Source organism: Harpia harpyja, chromosome 5 (genome assembly GCF_026419915.1).
Source record: "Harpia harpyja isolate bHarHar1 chromosome 5, bHarHar1 primary haplotype, whole genome shotgun sequence".
Lineage (NCBI taxonomy): Eukaryota > Metazoa > Chordata > Aves > Accipitriformes > Accipitridae > Harpia > Harpia harpyja.
In genome coordinates this window covers 59,973,454-59,995,246 of record NC_068944.1, presented here as the reverse complement: position 1 = coordinate 59,995,246, position 21,793 = coordinate 59,973,454, and the positions used below count along the sequence as shown (strand labels likewise).

Genomic DNA, 21,793 nt, shown 5'->3' with positions numbered 1-21,793 from the left:
CAGTGTAAATACATACAGTAAGTGTACAAAAAAATGGAATTTGAGAAATGCCGTTAACTGAACTGAGAATTTTCACACTAGCTTTATTAACAGGAAGACACTTCTTTTTCCTCCTCAATTATACTACCTATGCAACAAGAATAAGGTATGAGGATTTTTTTTTCCTAACTGTAGGAAGTAAAAGAATTTCTGCTAGAAATACAAATTTACCAATACAAGTAAGTGATTAAATCGCTCCCCTACATTCACAGTATCAGCCTTCATAAGAAAGGAGCAGCGTGCACCGCTGTTGTGCAGTGATGCCACTGCTGGTAGCCACTGCAATGTTGCATGTAAATGGGCATGGTAGCACAGGAAGCTGCAAGTGACACAGTGACAAGAAATCCACTTTAGTGTTCAGCTGTAACATGTGCTCTACCATAGCATACTCTACCAGGAGTACATTTAGAGCTGCAGGTCATCCATAACAAGTCATTTTCTTCTCCACAGGTCAATATGATCTCTCATGGAAAACTCTTGAGTATTTATAAATACTTTTATAAAAAGGCAAAAGCAGACATTCTTTACCAGGCGGGAAGCAAAGGGTTCTTTAAAACTGTTTAATTACATATTTCAGGTAAGCACAGACAATACAGTAGATTTCCCACCACTGAATATTTACATTCTTTTCTTTAGGCTTGAGCTGTTCATGACGACTGTCTTTCAATCAACAACCTTGCTCAATCACTTTTGCTGCAAAGAAGGGTGCTGGAATAGAACTATTGCAGGAAATATCATTCCGTCAAGGCATGATTTTCTGTGGGTTTTTTCTCCTTTAAGAACCACCTACTAGTAGTTCAAGATATTTTGGGAGAATCCTGGCTTCCAAGATGACCTGAAGAATACATTGAAACCAAGCAGTGTGTTGAAGTCCTAGAAATACTTAAATCAATACCAATATGTATGTTGTAGAGCTGAAATTCTTTTTCACTGGCACTGCCACTGATGCCTGGTTTCTGTTAGGACAGTTTTACACCAATTTTGTTTTGTTCCTTTTTCATTAGCCTTTGGGCCTCTTTCTCCATTTTCTTTCGTTGTTGTTCTGCTGCTCTTTTTTCCCTTTCTGCTATCTTCTGTTGTCTGTAATTAAAGAAAACATGAATTTCTAAATAACAGGAATCCAATTTTCAGCACAGTCATACCTTAAGTTCCTGTCAATAAATGCATTATTGTAACTAATAAAACTAGAGCTTCAGTCTACTGTAGTTAGGCTCAGAACAGTTATTCTTTTATTGTGCTGAAGTCCTTATTTCAGATCAATCTTGTCTTAGGCAGTAATATTTGTTCAATTATTTTACAATCTAAAAGCCACTCAATTCTCAAAGATTCAGAGTAAGTGAATCAGTGAGAGTGTACGTCAGTTATAAGGCCTAGAGCTACTTAGGAAAAAATAAAAACGAAGAAAAAGAACGAAGGAAAAGAACGAAGGAAAAGAACGAAGGAAAAGAACGAAGGAAAAGAACGAAGGAAAAGAACGAAGGAAAAGAACGAAGGAAAAGAGAAGGAAAAGAGAAGGAAAAGAGAAGGAAAAGAGAAGGAAAAGAGAAGGAAAAGAACGAAGGAAAAGAACAGGAAAAGAACGAAGGAAAAGAGAAGGAAAAGAGAAGGAAAAGAGAAGGAAAAGAGAAGGAAAAGAGAAGGAAAAGAGAAGGAAAAGAACGAAGGAAAAGAGAAGGAAAAGAGAAGGAAAAGAGAAGGAAAAGAGAAGGAAAAGAGAAGGAAAAGAGAAGGAAAAGAGAAGGAAAAGAGAAGGAAAAGAGAAGGAAAAGAGAAGGAAAAGAGAAGGAAAAGAGAAGGAAAAGAGAAGGAAAAGAGAAGGAAAAGAGAAGGAAAAGAGAAGGAAAAGAGAAGGAAAAGAGAAGGAAAAGAGAAGGAAAAGAGAAGGAAAAGAGAAGGAAAAGAGAAGGAAAAGAGAAGGAAAAGAGAAGGAAAAGAGAAGGAAAAGAGAAGGAAAAGAGAAGGAAAAGAGAAGGAAAAGAGAAGGAAAAGAGAAGGAAAAGAGAAGGAAAAGAGAAGGAAAAGAGAAGGAAAAGAGAAGGAAAAGAGAAGGAAAAGAGAAGGAAAAGAGAAGGAAAAGAGAAGGAAAAGAGAAGGAAAAGAGAAGGAAAAGAGAAGAAAAAGAGAAGAAAAAGAGAAGAAAAAGAGAAGAAAAAGAGAAGAAAAAGAGAAGAGAAAAGAGAAGAGAAAAGAGAAGAGAAAAGAGAAGAGAAAAGAGAAGAGAAAAGAGAAGAGAAAGAGAGAAGAGAAAGAGAGAAGAGAAAGAGAGAAGAGAAAGAGAGAAGAGAAAGAGAGAAGAGAAAGAGAGAAGAAAGAGAGAAGAAAGAGAGAAGAAAGAGAGAAGAAAGAGAGAAGAAAGAGAGAAGAAAGAGAGAAGAAAGAGAAGAAAGAGAGAAGAAAGAGAAGAAAGAGAAGAAAGAGAAGAAAGAGAGAAAAAAGAGAAGAAAAAAGAGAAGAAAAAAGAGAAGAAAAAAGAGAAGAAAAAAGAGAAGAAAAAAGAGAAGAAAAAAGAGAAGAAAAAAGAGAAGAAAAAAGAGAAGAAAAAAGAGAAGAAAAAAGAGAAGAAAAAAGAGAAGAAAAAAGAGAAGAAAAAAGAGAAGAAAAAAGAGAAGAAAAAAAGAGAAGAAAAAAAGAGAAGAAAAAAAGAGAAGAAAAAAAGAGAAGAAAAAAAATCTATCTAATGCTTTGAGTAGCAAGATTACCCATCTTTCCAAATTCAGACCAAAACAGTTCAACTTGTCTAGAACACTGACTTGTGTCCTCCCTTTCGCTCAGCAGAGGCACCAGTAGTTATCCTCTTTGTAATGCAAGTACTACAAACATTTTCCTCATGATCGGATGAGGTAATTTCTAATACTCCCTTTCACATGTTCAGGATCTGTGTTGTAGTCTATTGTTCAGTACAAATATAACCAATAGCCTTTAAAGAAATAAAAAAAATAATTCAAAAGTCTTCAGTTGTGTATCCTTTTAGCATTATTTCTTATCATTGCTATAAAACCCCAGACATAACTATCTGCTAGCTCAAAGAATGTGTCTACTGTAGTTTCCAATTTCAACAAATACATAGCTGACTAGAGCAAAGGAAAAAAAACCAACACAAAAATCCACTCATTTTATTCCTGTATTTCAGCTAGAACACATCACTGAGTGGCACAGGGGCAACAACTGGATCCATACTCCACATTGCAGCTCTCTCCTGCACTGCCTAAGCAGTAATAGAATGGTGTAAGGAGGTCACTCCTGCTTTGGATTCAGCTTACTAGATATGAAAAAAATTGCTAAGTTGCTTGCAAGAGGACTTAAAAATAAAAATGAAGCTTCATTAACTTGAAAAGGTGAAATTTAACACAGATTTAGTAAGAATAAAGAATTGCTTATTAAAACAGAATAAAGAATTCTAATTGACAAGGCAGTAAGGAGTTAGCTTTCAATGTATCTAAATTACCTGGGCACATCCACTTAACTGTGTAAAACATACAGAATTAAAAACTGCCATCACCTGAAGCAACCTTCTCTGGTAGATTCCAACTATGGACAAACTAGGCACACAAAACTTAAAAATATTTGAGGTACAAAGACTACATATTATCTTTGTATTGGACAGGAGAGGGACTGCACTTATTTGCCTTGACTGATTATTAATGGCTAGAAGTTTTCCTATACTCTGTTAAGCTGCTCTGCTGTCTGTCATGGAAGAATGAAATTAGTCACTCACATCAGGATCTACCTTCCCAAGCTAATGGAAGCCCAAAGGTTTTTTTGAGATCATGTCCTGCTATTCTACATTCCACCAGAAAGCCGAACAGTTGACAGTGTTGTCAGTCTAGCATATGCAGAGTAATAATATTTGCCACTTTACAGTAGCAGATTTTCTTATATTTCCCACACCTCAGAACAGATGCAGAAGGGAGGAAACTATATGTACACCAGTCAGCATGTAGAGACAGTAGAATTCCCAAAAGCCACATGAGGTGTTAAGCAATGCCGCTATACATTTGCAATTCTCAAGTGAGGAAAGTCATAGCAGATCATGTTTCTTTCCCCCCCCTATAAAGTGCAGGACACAGAACTCCTCTGCATGGAAAAATGGTTTCCATGCCCTCTACTGGTTGAGTAATTTTATTAGACTTCAGTTATGCCCAAATGAGAAGAGACCTTCACATCACCTCAGATAGAGGCACTGAAGTCACCAAAAAAACACAAACAAGCAGCTTACCACAAAGTGATTACCTTTCCACTGCTCTTTTACTTGGTCATTATTCAAAACATTGATCTCTATTCCAAAATTCCTGCATGTTTTCAACATAAAGTTACTACCTTTCAGGCTCAGAAAGGTTTCATCTCTCAATAAAGGAAGAGCCTATGATGAACTGCAGCCATATCTGACTCACTTTTTCTGGGTTCCAAAGCAAGGAGTTCAGCACTTTGGATGGAATGATGTAAGTTGTTTAAACCAGGAAAGTATTCATTCCTAATGTCAACCTTGCTTTGTGTTCCTAACACAAGTTATGTCCAAAAAAACCTAAACTTCCCTCATTGGTTAGCAAAACACGAACTATAATCAGAACACTGTTAGCAGACATTCTTATTCCAGTATGGTTTTAGTTACTGTATACCTTCTGAATAACTGTAATAAGAATGATTTCATAACATTTGGTCTTTTACTTCAACACAACTAAAAATGCACCAGCATTTATCTTAACTGTTCCCACTGGGGAAAAAACAACTTCACTAGTATTAGAAAGTCTAAAGGTGCAGAAAAGTATCAACAATTTGCAGAAGAAACCAAGTTCTAACTAACTTCAATTAAATGAAAATCCAGTTTATCATCCACTATGCTGATTCATCACCGACTAGAAAATTTCCTCACATCCCAGCCCAGAACTTACTGGGGAGTGGAGAGAAAAAAAAAAAACACAACAAAAAAACAACCCAAGGCAGACTACAGGAACTTTTCAGGCACTAGTAGCCTACTCCTCAGCACTGCCTTTCAGCATGCTTTGATTCCAGGAAGCATTTGGCTTACTATACATGCTTATTTCAGCTGTTACGTATACACATTAAGTCACCAGATAGGCTACAGGATACAGTCTTCTCTGCTATTTAGCAGGCCACAGCCCATTTTTGCATGATTGATCAGCACTCCATCACTACACAAATATTATTCCCATCTAAGATACTTCTGAATACTGAGGACCAACAGGTACCCAGACACAGCTAACTAAGGGAGATCCTTACTTTTTCTGCACACTCATTTAATTCTCATTAAGCACTGCTGGAATACAGTCAGCATTAACACTCCGGAGGGTGAGGGGGACTTTGTCCCCCATTTAGGTGTCTGAAAACTTCAGATCATTTTGTAGACCAAGATACAGTCTTCTAGCATTAAAAAGAGACTCCAGATCACTTCCTTACTAGTCTGTTGAAAACAGAGCCAGGCCTGTCAAGTACTATACTTAAGTTTTATGTTAAATGTCAGATGTTAATTACACCACAGATGTGCTGCAAGAGAAACTGTAAACCCAAAAGGTATTTCCTATCAATCTTGCTGAAAATCATCCAGCACTTTCCTCGATTACAGAGAAACATTGTAATTTGGTATGTCATGAATAAAACAAAGGTTACAGAATTAGAATTGGTTGAATTTATTATCTACCATTAATGCATCAAAAGTGTGCTGGTGACTTCCCTCTTCTTATTCTACTGGTTGAAAAAAGTGTATTTTCCCAAATACTACAATAAAAATAGTTGACTAGAATCCTCTTTTTAAAAAATACCTTTTTTTCCTTTAAAGATTCACCGTTCTAGAATGATTTTTTAACATATCATGTCCTTACTTCATATTATCACCATTGTCCCACTGAAGCCATGTATTTGTGATTTTGTGGGTGGAATGAGAGCAGTTTAGGAAGCTGGAGCCATCTAAGGCAGGTTATCTGATGACGTAGGAAGCAATTAAAGTTTGATAAAACCTTGAAGTGAAACTGGTTAACAGAAGTCACTGCCAATTCAAATCATTGCATGTGATTAACTTAAACTCAGTCTGCATCTCTTTACCCTTCATACTCCTTCCGCGTATTCTTAAAAGGAAAAAAAAAGAACACAGATGGAACAGATGAAGTAGTCACGCTAGCTTTGTGCAAGACACTGATTTTACATTCAAGCCTTACCAGCTAGTTTAGTTAAGTTAGCTAGAAAAGCATAGCTCCTACAGCAATTCCAAGAACATACTTACTACTTCACCTTCTATCCTGAACTATTGTTTACTTTACAGCACATGGTTATGATCCTTTTCATAAGGACATCCAGCGGTATTTTACTTAAGCTGAAACATGTTATTTGTACATAATGAATTGTTGGGCTCGGGGAATGTTAGTTTTTTGGGGGGTTTGGGAGGTGGGAAGTGTGTGTGTGGTACTGTGCTGTTCCAATGTTCCAGTAGTTGTCAGATTTCCCCTGCTATCTCATCTACTAAATTGATTAGATCCAAAATGTATTCTGCCAAGTACCAGTTACACAGAGATTAGATGCATAAAAATCATTTGTCTTAAGAATTAACAATTCTTGGCACTTATCAGAAAGGTGTTACAACAAACCAACCTATATTTGATTCTTTTACATGTAAAAAGTTTACATGGTGTTACATTATTTTCAGTTACCTAAGAACTTCTTCTGCCTGCCAGGCAGCATCTTCCTCTTCTTCCCAGGCATTAGTATTTTCTTGCCAAGTATCCAAGTCTCCCAGTTCAGGCTGAAACAAAAGAAGAGAAGCTCTAAGCACATGGAAAAATTAGATAAAACGCTTATTTTTAACCTTGATGCTTCAGACTTCCAGAAATATTTGAGATATGACAATACTTCTCAGCTTATTGTCTATGAGTTTTCCTCTGCTCTAATACTGACTTTTTCCAGTTAATTGTTGGAGGGTTTTTTTGATTCTATTTGCGGGTAACAAAGGAAGGAAGTAAGTACTGGAGTACATTTTTAGGAAGGAGAAGATAAGTTGAGCAGATGAAATGAGCAGATACTGTAAAAGATTTTTGGAAGTTGCACGGACAAACCAACATGTACATCCACATGTTTGGGTGTCCAATATCACTTGAGTGCTGCTTTTACTCACTAGAAGGCCTTTCCTGAATTAATTTAATTATGGACAGTCTAAGGAAGTGGTATGACCATTCTGTACTGCTTTCTGCCTAGACCTTTTTGTGCACTATGTTAATAAAAGCAGAAGCACTGTTAACGAAGGCAAAGGGGAAGCGAGGGAGACCACCTCCCTCTGAACAGCCAGCCTGTTAGGTAACTAGACTATTTTTTCAAAGGGTAATGAGCAAAAATTAGGAGAGCAAAGGTAACCCAGAGGCTTTAAAAAAAAAAAAAAAAAAAAATGTATAGTCCATTGCTTTAGAAGATTTGCAAGTATAAAAGTGTTTGGAAGCTTCTTACCTTTTTATCCTGATCTGTTAAGTTTCTCAGTAAAATAAATTAGTTAAAATTAGATTAACTACTTCATTGTTTTGAACCAAATACTCAATTTTAAAACAATTTACGTTATTCCACAGCTATTCCTCTTGCTCCCACAACACAGACCTTAGGCAGACTATTCCTTCTCCTACAGAACAGTCATTTAACTGTCAAATATAAGATCAACACTTAGAGCATACTCACGGACTGGTGAATAAAAGGAATATCTTGTGTAGCTGCTAATCTGCTAGAGAATCCTGTGTTTCCCTCTGCAATCCCAAAATTTAGAGGCTCTCGTTTTTTAATAACTATCTGAAAATATTCAAAAAAAGGAACAAAAAGTGGTAAGTCAAAGCACTGCACAGATTCCTTGGTGATCATATAACTCTGTGCCTGTGAAGGTACAGCTACAGAACACCACACAGGTTCTGGAAGCTGTGCAGCCAAATGAACTGGTAAGTGAGAGAAACTAAATGCAAAAGACACAAGAACTCCCTCTTCCCCCCACTAGCTTTTTCTTAAGTCACATGGAAACCTATGACTGTATCAAGACAGAGAAAGGGCACAAAGAATTACTGATCAAATACCCACATCTCCCAGTACTCATATAAGCTACCAATTACATGACATATTCCTTGGAGAAATCCTGCTTCCATGATAAGTCACTGTAAGATACTATTCTTGAGAACAGTGCTGTCTGCACAGATACACTGCTTTGGAACATAACCTCTCTTAGCTACTTCAATAGCATATCTGTGCAGACAATTTAAGTTTCAACAGTTGCAATGTAATTCACTATCACATCAACTGGTAAAGCTCTGTACTGATCTGGCTGAAAAACATGCACTAATGCTTCTCCTAAAAGTCTTATTAGCAAATTTAACATGGTTGCTAAGAGCATGTATTCCTTACTTGTTTTGACCTCAAGATACAAACTTACTTACTTCATTTACCCTACTTTTAAGTCTCTGCTGCTTCCAAAAGAGGTAGATTCACAGTTCTACTGCCTGTACAAATGCTAGTACTAATGCAAGAAAGCAAACAGGACTAGACCATCTTATTTAGCAATAACAGACTCTGTTATTTGACTGAAGTTCCATTTCCAGACATTGTAGATATGAGGGGTAACATGAGTAGATTCCACCTTAGATCTTGGGGTTTACATTGAGTCCCAATTTGGTGGAAATAAAAACACAAATTCATATTTAAGGGTGGTAACAAGGCCAAGCTAGCAGGAATGTTCTTTACAGTGCCTGCAGTCATCCCTAGAGGTACATTTAAACTAAACCCAGTATACAGTATTCAAACAGCATGGACTCTTCTTGAGTTTTGTCCTAAGCCTGAAGTTCATTCCATTAGGCAAAAAATGTCATTAGATACAAAGGAGAAATCTACCTCTCCTCAGTCCTCCTTTGCCCCAGATTTTGGGAGATCAAAATCCTTAGAAGAATTTAGTTCACAGAATACTGCAGATCCTGAATGTATAGAAAGCTGACCCCAGTAACATCTCCAGTTCACAGGACCACAGGAAGATTCAGGTTGGAAGGGGCCTTGGGAGGTCTGTAATCCAGCCTCCTCCTCAAACCACTGTCAGCTCTGAGGCTGATGAAGGTACTCAGGGCTTATCCACTTGGGTCTTAAAAAACTTCCAGAGATGAAGACTGCACAACCTCTCTGGTAACCTGTTCCAGTACTTGACTGCCTTTGTCGTGAAAAAGGTTTTCCAATTGACTCAAAGCCCTGTAAATACCCAGCTGGAAGATTTCCACATAGAAACAAAACTTGCAATTACCAGAAGTTTAATCGGCATTTATTTACGGTGTTGATGCTCTTGTGGATACGTCCTTCTGTCTTGTCTCCATAATAAAAATGGATATTTGAAGAGCAAGCCATTTTGAAATATCAGCTCCCTAATTCCAGCCTCCCCAATATAACTTGGTGAAACAAGTAACCATCGTTTTCTGAAACAGCAATGCTGCTACCTCAAACTTCAGTAGAGCAGGACATCGAATGTCTCCGTTCAAATAACAGAATGGTATGAGCACAGATATCTTAGTGCAGTGGTTCCATTTTCAGAATTAAAGTGACTTGAGGGTTCTCACATTATACTTCCCAGAGCCTTCAGACTATGAAATTATTAGTAAGTTTCCAGTAACATTAAGACTAAAGATGTAAACATGAACTAGCATCACATTTGTTAAGACTTCAAAGAGTCAGTATTTTTAATAGGACATATTAGACTACACATCAGCACCTATTCTCATTTCAACAGAACAGCTTAATTTTACCAGCAGCACCTTCTATAAGTTGGTAATTTACTTATAGCCTATTTTAAAGCAAGGAAAACTCTCCCTAAGTATAGTTGAAAGTGCAATACTTACTTTTTGAGTTTTTCTTATAGTTGGTGTCATATCTTTGAAATAATCAGGTTCCATTTGTTCCAAAGGATTTTGCTGAGCAGCCACATTACCATTGCCACCTTCAATCTTCACACTGGTGGGTGCATCTTCATCCCATGAAGACCAGTCTTCTACTTCAGGCTGAATAGAAATATATGGTACAAGTTAATATTATCTGCAAGTAAAAACTTGACTTTTTATACCTTGCTAAGATATATACTTAATATTATATAGCATACATAATAATATTATATCTTTCTAAGATATATACCAATCTTATTGTAGGACTGATGCAATCACTCTGTTAAGTGATTACCTATTAAGTCACCTACCACTTAAGCAATTACCTGTTTAGGAACAGATGAATAATCCACTGTGGTTGGCAAAGTTATTTGGTCTCCACTTAACTTTCGCCCTCTTCCAGACCTGAAAGAAAAATGTAGGATTCCTCCAAGCTCTGAAAACATGAGCACTAAGTTTAAAAAAAACAAAAAGGAAGTCTGAGAACAGCACTACTGCAAACAGTCATGGCTAAAACATTAAGTGCTTAAACTACCTTAGTATTAACTACTGCCAGTAAAAGTCTACTACACAAAGGAATTTCATCATGAATTTAAAGCAGTGTTCACAAGAATTTCAAAGTACAATTTACTTTTCAAACTGCAGTGGAGAAATAGAGGAGAAGCAAGTTTAAGAAATATGAAAATGGACAAATGAACTCAGTTATTTGCATACAGTAGGTTATAATTTTTAGATTGTCAGTGTTTAAGAAGCAAACACTATCAATCTACATTTGTTCAAAGATAACCACTTCTACTGTAAACTGAGAAATCTTTCTACTTGTCTTAGATGTTAAGCTGGGTCTAACAAATCACCTTCTGAGCTGCTTTATTTGAAAGCCCGTCTAAAGCATTTTTTCCTTCAGAATCTAAACAGAAGTAGTACACGACTATGCAAGTCAACAGCTTCTGTTCAATACATGTTTCTACTTACTTAAAGAATACTGTTTCAAAGCATTTCAACAACTATATCAAATAATTTCAATTGAAAACAAACACTAATGCATTGCAAATAAACCACCTAGATATTTACTTAATGACAGTGTTCAAAGATCACAATAATAATTAAAATATTCTTAGCCTTACAACACAAGAGAATGAAATTCAGGCTCATACTCATGTTCTCCCCAAGGAGTGTAAGCTCCTATAGCAAGACAGTCATGTAATTGACCTTATGCAGCTTGGAAAAGTTAAGTTTCATTTATTAGTGCTGATGAGAATAAAACTGGGAAACTAAAATTTGGAGTTCGTATCCATTAGTTTTACTATTATAGAACATTTTACCATCAACTCCTAATAGCCAAATTGCTTGTAATACCACCTCCGCTGCATGCTGGTGAGTGATTAGATACATTTTTCCTGCTTTAAGCCAAATAGATTCTTCCTTAGGAAAGATCAGGTGCTATCATCAGATTTTCAAGCTTTATATAATTAACTCTAGCCCCTTTAGAAACTGTTCCTTTAAGCTGAAAAGCAACACAGTTTAGGGGTAAAGGAAGGTGAAAACACTGTTCCGTCAAACACAGCCTGGTTCTGGCTGACTAGGTTTAGTTGATGTCTCTGAAGTAAACCCAAGCTTGGAAACATCCTCCTTCAGACCTGTACAACATACACTTCTTTAATACTATTCTAAGCCATCACTTCTGCAATTGTATATATTTCCCTATTTATATGATCTAGAAGACTCCAAAAAGTTGCTTATAACAAACATTCATCTAGCCAAAATGATTACACTGATAAGGGTGAAGGTGGGAGGAAACAGCTAGTGTCATACAACATGGGAAAGAATATGCTACACAGGACAGCACTGAGGAAGGCTACGTATCTCCACTTCCTTTTCTATAAAGGCAACAAGATGCTTACACAAAGAGTTGCTTCACAACCATCATTAGACAGATATTGATCACTGCTCTGAATGCCAAATGCCTCAAGAATTCTTGGTTTTGTTTCTCCTTACTAATTAGCAGCATCCAGATTTCTCAGCTGGAGATAACTAGAGATTTTAAGCAGAATAAAGTTTCATCTCTTTTTATACTTACACCTTTTATTTCGTGGAAACAGTGGATTCAGGCAAGCTGTTGTTTATCAAAAAAAGTTTTAACTAAAGAGAGGACTAGCACCATATGTAGGCTTTACACCAACTAGAAAGATGCATGATCTGTACAGACACTTGTTTAAATGAAAAACTAATGTAAGCTATATAATCTAAATAAGTACTAGCTCGGATCCATTGAATTAAAATGCACATTTAATTAAATCACATTTGCTGGTTATCAGGCATACTCATATGCAGGGGTGCATTACAGGAAAACAAAGTTTATCAAGCTATGCTTTGCAGCTGATGTTAAAAAAGAAAAACATCTATAGTTAATGGGCTGAACTAATTTGATCCACTGACTTGCTTATATGAAAGATTTTACATTTTCATTCTTTCAAATAATTGTTATTCACAAAAGAGAAGTTCTCCTACTTTTTACTCCCAAGCAGTTCCTCAGCTGTTCATTTCAAGGATTTAGTTCATTCAAAAGTTGAAGAACAGAGGAAAATACTGTCATTACACCTACTAAACAATTATCTGCTTATAAAAGCTACCTTAATACTTAGAGAGATGAAGTGTCCACATAATATAGAAGCTATCATCGACTCAGTGTTTTGACTTCTTTTAGAACTTGAGCAGCAAGTACTCTTAATTTAATTTGGAATTCAAATCGCAGAACTAAGGTTGACATCTATACTGTTGCATGCAGCATTAGAATGTATCTTTTTAAAGCTTCACTAGATCTGTAGTGAATTTACCAACGAGCTGAGAGCTTCCTCTTATGCTTGGAATAAGGTGAACAGGAAATAAACAGTTATTTTGTGTCTACCACATATTCTGCATATGCTTTAAATTGACTACTACTTTGCCAGTGATCATACACATCTTCAAGAGCGGCAAGAAGCAACCGTAGTTCACATGACAGCACAGTGCCACAAAGATCTACCTCAGGTACTCTGCTACTGTACTACTGAACTCTACTATTATACAACTGTAACTCTTCAGGGTTTTTGCAATGCTTCTAGGTACTACACTGCTGTGTTCATGGGTCTACAACTCAAAAGAACACTACATATGACTTACAAGAGTAAGCAAAAAAATAAGTCATGTTCATTTAAAAAAAAAAAAAAAAAAGCAGTTCCCTTGGACTTCAATCACTGTCCTCCAAACTTCTGAAAGAATCTTCAAGAGGCAGAAGAATCTGAAGTCTTAGGCAACTATTTCTTGACAAAGCAGGATGACAATCACTTACATTTATAATGAAAGCCTACTGACTGATGACTGGGTGGATGCTGCCATTAACTGAATCTCTTAAAAAACAAAACATCACTTGCCAAGTACTGCTAGAAAACGCAGAGAACAATTTTTCTTAAAGTTTGACTCAGAATAGTTTTAAAAGGCAATTTTAAAACCCTGTCAGAGCTGTTTAGAAAACACTTCTCATTAGAGCTATCATGCCACAAAATACACTCACAACTGCACTACATAGACTTTTGAACGCCGAAGGAATATGCAGATTAAAGAATAAGTTTGACTTAGTTTTTGTCTGTCTTGATTGTTTTGCAATTAGTAAAATCAGAACTGGGAAAAGTGGTGGATGGGTGCTGGGAGTAGGAAAGAAGTGCAAGAACCTGTAATTAAAAAAGAAAAGGTAACCAAATTAAAAAAAAGACATGTTTACCTGCATATTAACTTTTTAATGAAAGAAAGCACTGCTGCCAGGCAAGTACAGATTTTAAAGAGTCGAAACTGTGTTATGGCCATGGTGAGAAACCCTTCCTGCAAAAGAAAAAAAGTTAGATGTAGAGGATTATACATATTTACATAGTTCTTAAGTCAATTTCCTTACTTGCTGATAAGCAAGGAGCATTCAGTGAAACTATATTAATGCAAGAAAAGAGAGGAGGTACCTGGAGCAAAGATGCTACCCGCCTACTATCAGGACATTTCACTGATGTAAATAATACAAGTACCCAATGTTTATGGCCTTTAAAGAAACAGCACAGAACAATAGGTGAAGTCACAGTTAAAGATACTTTTAAAGGGGAAGTGCAGGCAACCAACTGCAGTGACTGTACAGCTGATCTGTTTTAGACACTAACAATGGCACTGAACACTAGCCATGCAAGGAGAACAGAATAATCATCAGTAAGAAGCTCACATTTGCTTGAGCAAGTCTTACACATTCAAATTATAAATTTAGTCATCAAGTCAAAACCCAAAATTGGTCATTTAAATTTAGTTTCCATTTTGATGGAAATGTATGATGAGAAAGAACATTGGTTATTTTGGAACCAGTGTCACTGAAAAATCATCAGCAAAGAAAGACTCTGTTCATCCTGCGTACACTATAGCACCAGTTAACCCCCAGATCTATCAAAAATCCTATGGCAGACTGGGTCATGCTAGCAAACCCAGCCAAGAAAAAATTCATCTTTGGCTGACGCCACTTATGTTGGCAGCTATTTTTCAGTGTCAGTTTGATAACCTAGAGAATTTATACTCGGTATATCATATTATTCCAACAGATCCCCTCAAATAGGTACAGACCGAGTCAGAATAATCTGCTGTAATTCAAGGATCCCTTTTCTCTCTTCTACAGGTGAACATTTCAGAGTAAAGAATAAGAGGTTAGGCTTCAGAAATAGCTTTTCATTATATACATCTACACCTCTAACAACATTTTCTGTTGCAAGTTTAACATACCTTCTGGTGAGAAGAGAAGGCAGCCCTGTGACATTTTCCTCAGGCCATGAGTATTCCATGGAAGGACAGCTTGATTTCAAATATGCTATGGCATTTAAATCACTTTTTATATTCCAGGCTTTAAATTAGGAAGAGTCAGGAAGGTGGATCATTAGGTAGGCTGCTCCAATACTGCCCTGAGGATTTTATTAAAAAGTACATAATGGGATTTGTGAGCTTCATGGAGCTTAGATTTATTTTTTACTGGTGCTCATTTGCTAGATAATATAACTAGTATTAAACACTGTAATATAGTACTGGAAATATTGCTTCACATACAGTCCAGATCAGGAATTTCTACTACTGAAAAGTCATACAGGGTCCTATTAAATAAACAGGCCCTTCTACTGTAAAATGGAAGGCTTAAGTCAATAAATACACACCAAATTACAGACCGCACTACCAAGCTGTAGCTCAGGAGAAAGGCCTCACAGGACACATTTCACCTCTACTTCAACACCAACATTGTCTTAATCTCATTTCATGGGATACTTAAAAATGTAGAGAACCTTGTGGTTCTCTCTGTGGGTAATACCCACAACAGTAAGTATTAAATGGGCTCTTCATCTAACAGGAATACGAAAAAGTCAAACTTCCCACAAAGAAGCAAGAACAGCAGACACCATCCAACACATTTATCTTTTAGTTTTAAAGACAGGACTATAATTCCATATTGTGCTTAAGCACTTCCTTACCTTCTGGAATAAGCAGTTTTGACAATATCTAGGTGACAGAAGAATGCATCAGCCAAGAATTTGAAGGATTCAGAAATAGCAGAAGTTAGTGAAAAAATGGTGGATAGTAACGAGATGAACAGTTCTCTATTCTAAAGGTAGAAATTATTGCAAACTAACGCTGAATTGGTGAAAGAAATTGTTACTTTTAGAAGAGGCAGCTAGAAGCCATCTACCCTGGATTTAAGGTATGAAGAGCAGGTGACCTGCTGAAATGAGAATAAAGGTTATGTCTTTTTTGAAAGAAAGCTTGTTTAGCAGCTCACTCCACTCTTCTCTATCAGAATTCACTCTCCTATCAGCTTGGCGGGCAGGAGGCAAGGAGTAGAAAAGTACTCAATGTTAGAAAGAGTAAAGCTGTTTTCCCGTGTTTAGCCTACCTAACTGCCACAGTGGACACTCCAGAAAGATCCTAAATTAAAAAACAAACTATTGATTGAAAAGGTTGTTTTAGTAAGCAACCATTACTCAAAAATCCCTGCAGGCTCTATATTATTTGTGCCTAAGTTCAAAAGACTAGGCCGTTTACTACCTCAGTGCAAAACTAAAACCTAAACAATATTCAAGTGTGTCAGTTATATATATACATACATGTACATATGCGTATATGGTTGTGTACATATACATATAAACCCCCAGTTTTTCAACTCATCTCCATTTTTTTATGTATCAGATTGTATACTGTATTGACTTGTCAATATAAAGTTAAACAACTGAAAAAACAGAATCCACAAGAAGTCTGGCTTGCAAGCTTGTGAAGTCCACTGCTGACAAGAGTTAGCCACCAGCAGTTAATCCATTTTTCCTAGGTCATTCCTATACATGAGTGACTACACATCCAATATCACACCAGTATGCCCATTTGGCAGGGTTCAATAGCTATCGTCATTCCCCATAACAATCAGATAACTCATCCCTCTCCACTTTCTATGTGTCAAGCAGAGATTTCAGATTTATGATAAGACACACAATTGCATAACGTCTTTGTGTTAGAGCTGCATTTCACTTCAACTGTGGCAGCACTAGGCCCTTCGAGACAGTAAGTACTGTTTTGCTCGCCTCTTCTCTGAGCTTTGATTGTAGTCATCCCAATAAAGTTAAGCTCTATACACTACAAATTGTCAGATGCACAACCAGTTTTGGCAACAAAGTGCTATCAGCTAGCCATAGTAGTATTAGCAATCATCCACTTTTAAAAAGTACTTTCATCAGTGTATCTAGTTTTTATACTGCTAATTAAGATACGAAGCAGTATATATGCATTAATTTTAGCAATATGCTAAAAGCCATTTAAAACAGAATCTTGAACCAATTATTGGCTCAAGATTAGGACAAGTCAAGCATTCTCCCCAGTGTCTGGAACAGCACTTGAAGCATCTGCATTGTAGCTGTAAGGACAGCACTACCCAAAAAGAAAAGTTAAAGGTTAGCTAAAGGTTTTGAGTTTTGTTTGGTGCCTTTGGAGGAGTTTTTTGTGTTTGTTTGGGTGGGGGTTTTTTTAAAGTTAATTAATTAATTTTCTCAAAGGTAAATAATTTTATATTCTGAAGCAGTTGTATGAATACAAATGTACATGGAACCTTAATATTTCCTGAGTTCACTGCAAACTTAATTCACCTGATACCATTACACTGAACTTGTTAAGTGAAACAAAGTGTTCATTCTTTTCTTGTCCATCTTTCTCAAACACTGGAAAGAAGCACAGCCATGTATCTTCCTTATCTCATAAATGGGAACAAATACTGAACTGTGTAATGCTAAATGGCAGGGCCACAACCTTCTTTCTTCCTTCTCTTAAGCTGTTCCTTGACAATCAATCACAAAAGGAACTACAATTATTTCAGCAGCCGACTATGATACAGGATGGCACGGAGACACAATACAAAGTGGCAGTGCTCCAGCAAGAATCCTAGACCATTTCTTAACAGACAGAGGCAAAGGTGAAATACTGGACTAGAATTCAGATAATCTGATAAGAGTTGTCCATCAGCCTGATACACCCTTGTGCATATCACACCTCATGCCTCAGCTTCCCATTTGTAAAATGGGATGGAGCTTTCCTTTTCCCATTATTGAGACTGCTTCTTCTAATGCGTTACATTTATCAAACTTACTTTCAACTGAACTTTTAAGTTCCATTACAACAGATAGAAATAAGCAAATAAATCAAGACATGAATCCCAATTAATTTAATTCTAGCAGTCAATGCAACAATTTTGTAACAGACACCAAATTTAGCTGGAGTTTGACTTGTGTAGCTCACTCATACTGCCTCCTATTGGTAAAAAAGCCACAGCAGTTGCTCACATGGAAGATGAGCACAGAAAGGATTAAAGCACGGCAGCAGCAAGATGTTAAACACATTACAGCCAAGTCAGAAGAATGAGGCAACTTACCCCCAAAAACATTTTATGGATCCATAAGGGAAATGTAGTGAAGGGAGGGAAAGTTCAGAAGTTTATCAAACTTAAATATTTTTACATTGCTTTCAGCTTGCAGCAGTGGCCTCATTAGAACTCCTGGCACCTCTGACTTCACCGACACTAGCCAGCAAATTGTCCACGGCACAGCACGCATAGCCCACCTGAGTTAGTCAACTATGGTGCAATAAGCAAGACTCTCACTGGCCATCACTGTACAATGGGCACATCATCTGTAGAAGCACTTCCTCTTTCATACCTAATTGCATACACAAACACCACTTAAACAGTATTTCAAAAGACAGAGCTGACTCTAAAATGAGGTCACTTTGTGGCACTAAAATTGCTTTAGAGACTTGTTTTCTCCTAGTGAACACATCTCCTACTGTCAGTGAAAAAAGATGTCAAAACAATCATAGAGCACCTATCCTGCTCTCCTCTGTTCCTCTACAATGCTGACTGATTTGTAGTGTGTAGCTTTCTTTAGATATCACCATCTTCAAAATGGAATTTCTGCCTTGAATTACCAGTGCTTTGTGAATTGATTACATTTTCTTTCACGTGAGCTCATCTGTAACTCTGGAATGAACGAACTCTGGAAACAGTAACTTTAGCTCATATTAAACACAGCTAGCTAAATAGCCAAAGGATGGCATCTGAATCAAGACTAAGAATAACTTGTCCGAAACTGAAAGGTTTCCAGCCAACTACATATTTACATAAGTAGCCACAAAAAAAGCCTCACCTTCCTAAAGCAAAATGAGAAGTCAATTTCCTCGTACAAAAGACTAACAAGGCCTTGAGCGCTTGCATGTGTCAGCACCAAAACTCCACAAAAGCATCACTGAACCAGTATGTTTTCACTAGAACAGCTGTTAAAAACCTAGCAAGTACCACATGATTAGCTCAAAGTTTCAGTGGCAAGGATAGGATTCCTTAAAAGTTCATTCTGTATGAAATTTTACAAAAGTAGAGCGGCCACATCAATCTGAAGATGTCCAAGTAGGTTTATAGGGAGAAGGAATCTTATGAAGATTAGTAGACAGAGCTAAAAAACCTGTTTATTTTCAAGCACGCAAACCCTCTTCCAAATCATGTACACTATAAGATATACAAGGACATTCTGTATTTTAAAAAAGGCAACATAGTGACTCAGAAATGGCATTCAGTCAGGTACTGAAAGACACAAACAGCATCTCTGCACTTCAAAGAGAGCAACCATGACTCTGTAGCCTAATGAGGAGGTTCCACTCCCCTCTTCCTGGTTGACTTCTGTGTTTGTTTTTTGTTTGTTTGGGGTTTTTTTTAATCGCTTTATATAGAAACATAATATTGGGAACACTGAGGGAGAAGGAAAAAACTTACCAGGTCAATGTCTTTACCACCGAGTTTGATAAATGGATAGATTAAATGGTAGCATGACTGAACCCTGAAGCCACACTACTATGGCATTAGAGTGAGGAGCAGAATCCAAAAGGAAGATTAGGAGGCACGTCCTCTATCTAACTATAGGTAGGTGGTTGGTGCATGTCCATAATAGGTACTGTAGTTTCAACACTAGTGCTCCAACTTTCAGTGCAAGCACCCTAACTAGGCAGTTGTGAGGTAGCTGGGAGAGAAGACTACTCTGCCTATGGTTTATGGGAGTGAGCTAAGTCATCCAAGATGCTCAAATCCAGGAAGAGATTTCAAGACTATCAGGAGCTGTAGAAGATATCAGAATTCAAGAAGGAATGTTTGTCTCTCTGACTAAAGGCAGTAAAAATTGGTGCATGCTGGCAATTCCCAAGTTATTCCTAGACACCAAACACTTATATGACATATGGAGTTTCAACTTTTTTTTAAACATGCTACTCCTAGAGCCATAAAACTTCTATAATAATACCACCTCATCTCACCCCTTCCTCTCCAGGAAATTGAATATAGTTCCAATCTTGTTAATGTGAACTCTTGAAGCTTGCTGTTCTGAATTGGAATAAATTCTATTTTTCAAGGCAACGATAGTTAAAACAGAAAGCTTATATCCACTGACCAATCACAGTCATTCTTTGACAACTCCTTATTCATATATATGCTACTGCCTTCTGAAAACCAGCATACAGAGAACATAAAGATTGAAGTCACGCAATCCCATGATACTACACTGCAACTTTGTTCACATTTGCAGGAAGTCTTTGACATAATGCACTAATTCACATAACTCACTTCGCAACACCGGAGAAGTTCTCAGACACAAAATCAGAGTTCAAGAGACCCCAGTTCTGTTCCAATCCTTATTAGTCATCCTGGACTTAGGTTATCTGTAGCTACATGGAAAGCCAGAGGCGACAAATTAACACACCCTCATTGTTACTACCACAAAATCATCTTGCAACATCTACTATCTCGACAAGCACCAGCTATTTACAATCAAGATACACTACAAGACATGCTGTGCAAGACGGCTTACAGATATCTGTACAGGGCACATCTGTATTTCCAGAGTGTCAAGGACTATAAAGCAGCAAGCTATATTATTTTTCATTAGATATGCAACTGAGGCACTTACATTGTGAATTCATGACCGTGAAACAGTGCCCCACCATTCTACAGAACAGCCCAGGCTCAAGTGTTATCAGAGACAGCACCAAAGCCAGATGGTAGCACTTAAGTTTTCTGCGACCTGTTAGAGACGGTTAAGTCTTTAAAAGCATACAAAGCAACTTTCATGTTAACTTTTACGCAACTTGTCAGTCAGTATGACCAAAGCGACTTTCACGTTAACTTTTACGCAACTTGTCAGTCAGCATGACCAAAGAAAGAGTGGGTAACCCCAAGCAGTGCGGTCCCAGAGAGTCCTTAGAAAGACCAAAAAAGGCTTAAACCCCACCAGCTCTGACAGGACGTGCCCCCCCGCTCCTCCTCCACAGAGCGCCGAACGTCCCAGTCCCCAAACGCTGCCTATCTACTCGCCAGTCGCTTCATGTTCTTCCCAGCCCGTGAGATCTCCCCCCCACCCCCCCGCTCCCGAAGGGGCCCGGACCAGCCGGGCAGAGGCAGTCGGCGGCCGCGGGCCTCGCGCTCCCGGGGACGGCCGGGCAGGGCTGCCGCTGGGCGACGGCCACACCGCCCCGGGGCCGGGGCGCCCCCGGCACAGAGGGGAAGGGGGCGGGGGCGTTACTGAGGGAGAACCGCGAGGGAGGGCCTGCCCCACGGCGGGAAGGCGCCGAGGCCGGGCCCCCTGCCCAGCCGCGCCGCGGCGAGGCGAGGCGAGGCGGAAGCGGGCACCCGGCGGCGAAGAGAAGCGGCCCTTCCCGCTCACCTGCCCCAAGGAGGAAGGCTCTCCAGGGGGCGCGGGGCGCCAGGGGCCGAGGCGGCCGCTCCCGCAGCCTCCGCCCTCGCCGGCCGCCCCTCATTCAAAGCCGGGCGCGCGCCGCCACCGCTGCTGCTGCTGCGCCGCCGCCTCCCGCGCCGCCATCTCGGCCTCCTGTCACCCGGGAGACAGGCCCGCCCCTTCCGGCCGCGCCTCTTCCCCTCGCCCCGCCAACCGGCGCTCGCGCCTCTGCCCGCGGCTCCCGCCCTGGGCCGTTGGGTCAACGGCCGCCGAACGAACGGCCGCCGAGGTGGCGGGCCGGGCCGGGGCGACGCGACGCGACGCGACCTGACCTCGCTGCGGGGACAGCGCTCGGCAGGCAGCAGAGGCGCGCCAGCCTGCCCCGCGGCCCGCCCCCGCCAGCAGCCTTCTCTCTCTCCCGCCCTCCTTCCCTCCCGCGGCCGCCTGGTCCCGGGGGAGTTTGAGCCTGAACTTTGGCACTGCGGGGACTGTGTTAAAAAGGCGCTGTTCTTTCATGTTATCGGGGTGCTGCGTATGTGGTTGTAAAGGTACTCTTAAGTGGTAGTTTAGGTGCTGAGCTGT

General features: G+C 38.9%; 1 protein-coding gene across 2 annotated transcripts; it reads right to left on the bottom strand.

The window, feature by feature from the left end:
* Nucleotides 1-585: 585 nt before the first annotated feature.
* On the bottom strand, nucleotides 586-21,385 carry EBAG9 (estrogen receptor binding site associated antigen 9). 2 transcript variants are annotated; one of them, XM_052787867.1, is made up of 8 exons: nucleotides 21,200-21,385; nucleotides 14,706-14,881; nucleotides 13,681-13,778; nucleotides 10,250-10,328; nucleotides 9,885-10,043; nucleotides 7,708-7,815; nucleotides 6,699-6,790; nucleotides 586-1,119 (listed from the first exon to the last, which is right to left on the bottom strand). In XM_052787867.1, exons 3-8 carry the CDS (start codon nucleotides 13,761-13,763, stop codon nucleotides 999-1,001), a joined length of 642 nt encoding a protein of 213 aa, XP_052643827.1. In that variant the 5' UTR covers nucleotides 13,764-13,778; nucleotides 14,706-14,881; nucleotides 21,200-21,385; the 3' UTR covers nucleotides 586-998. The 2 variants fall into 2 exon arrangements, with proteins under 2 accessions (XP_052643827.1, XP_052643826.1); XM_052787866.1 differs by lacking the exon at nucleotides 14,706-14,881.
* Between the last annotated feature and the right edge of the window lie 408 nt (nucleotides 21,386-21,793).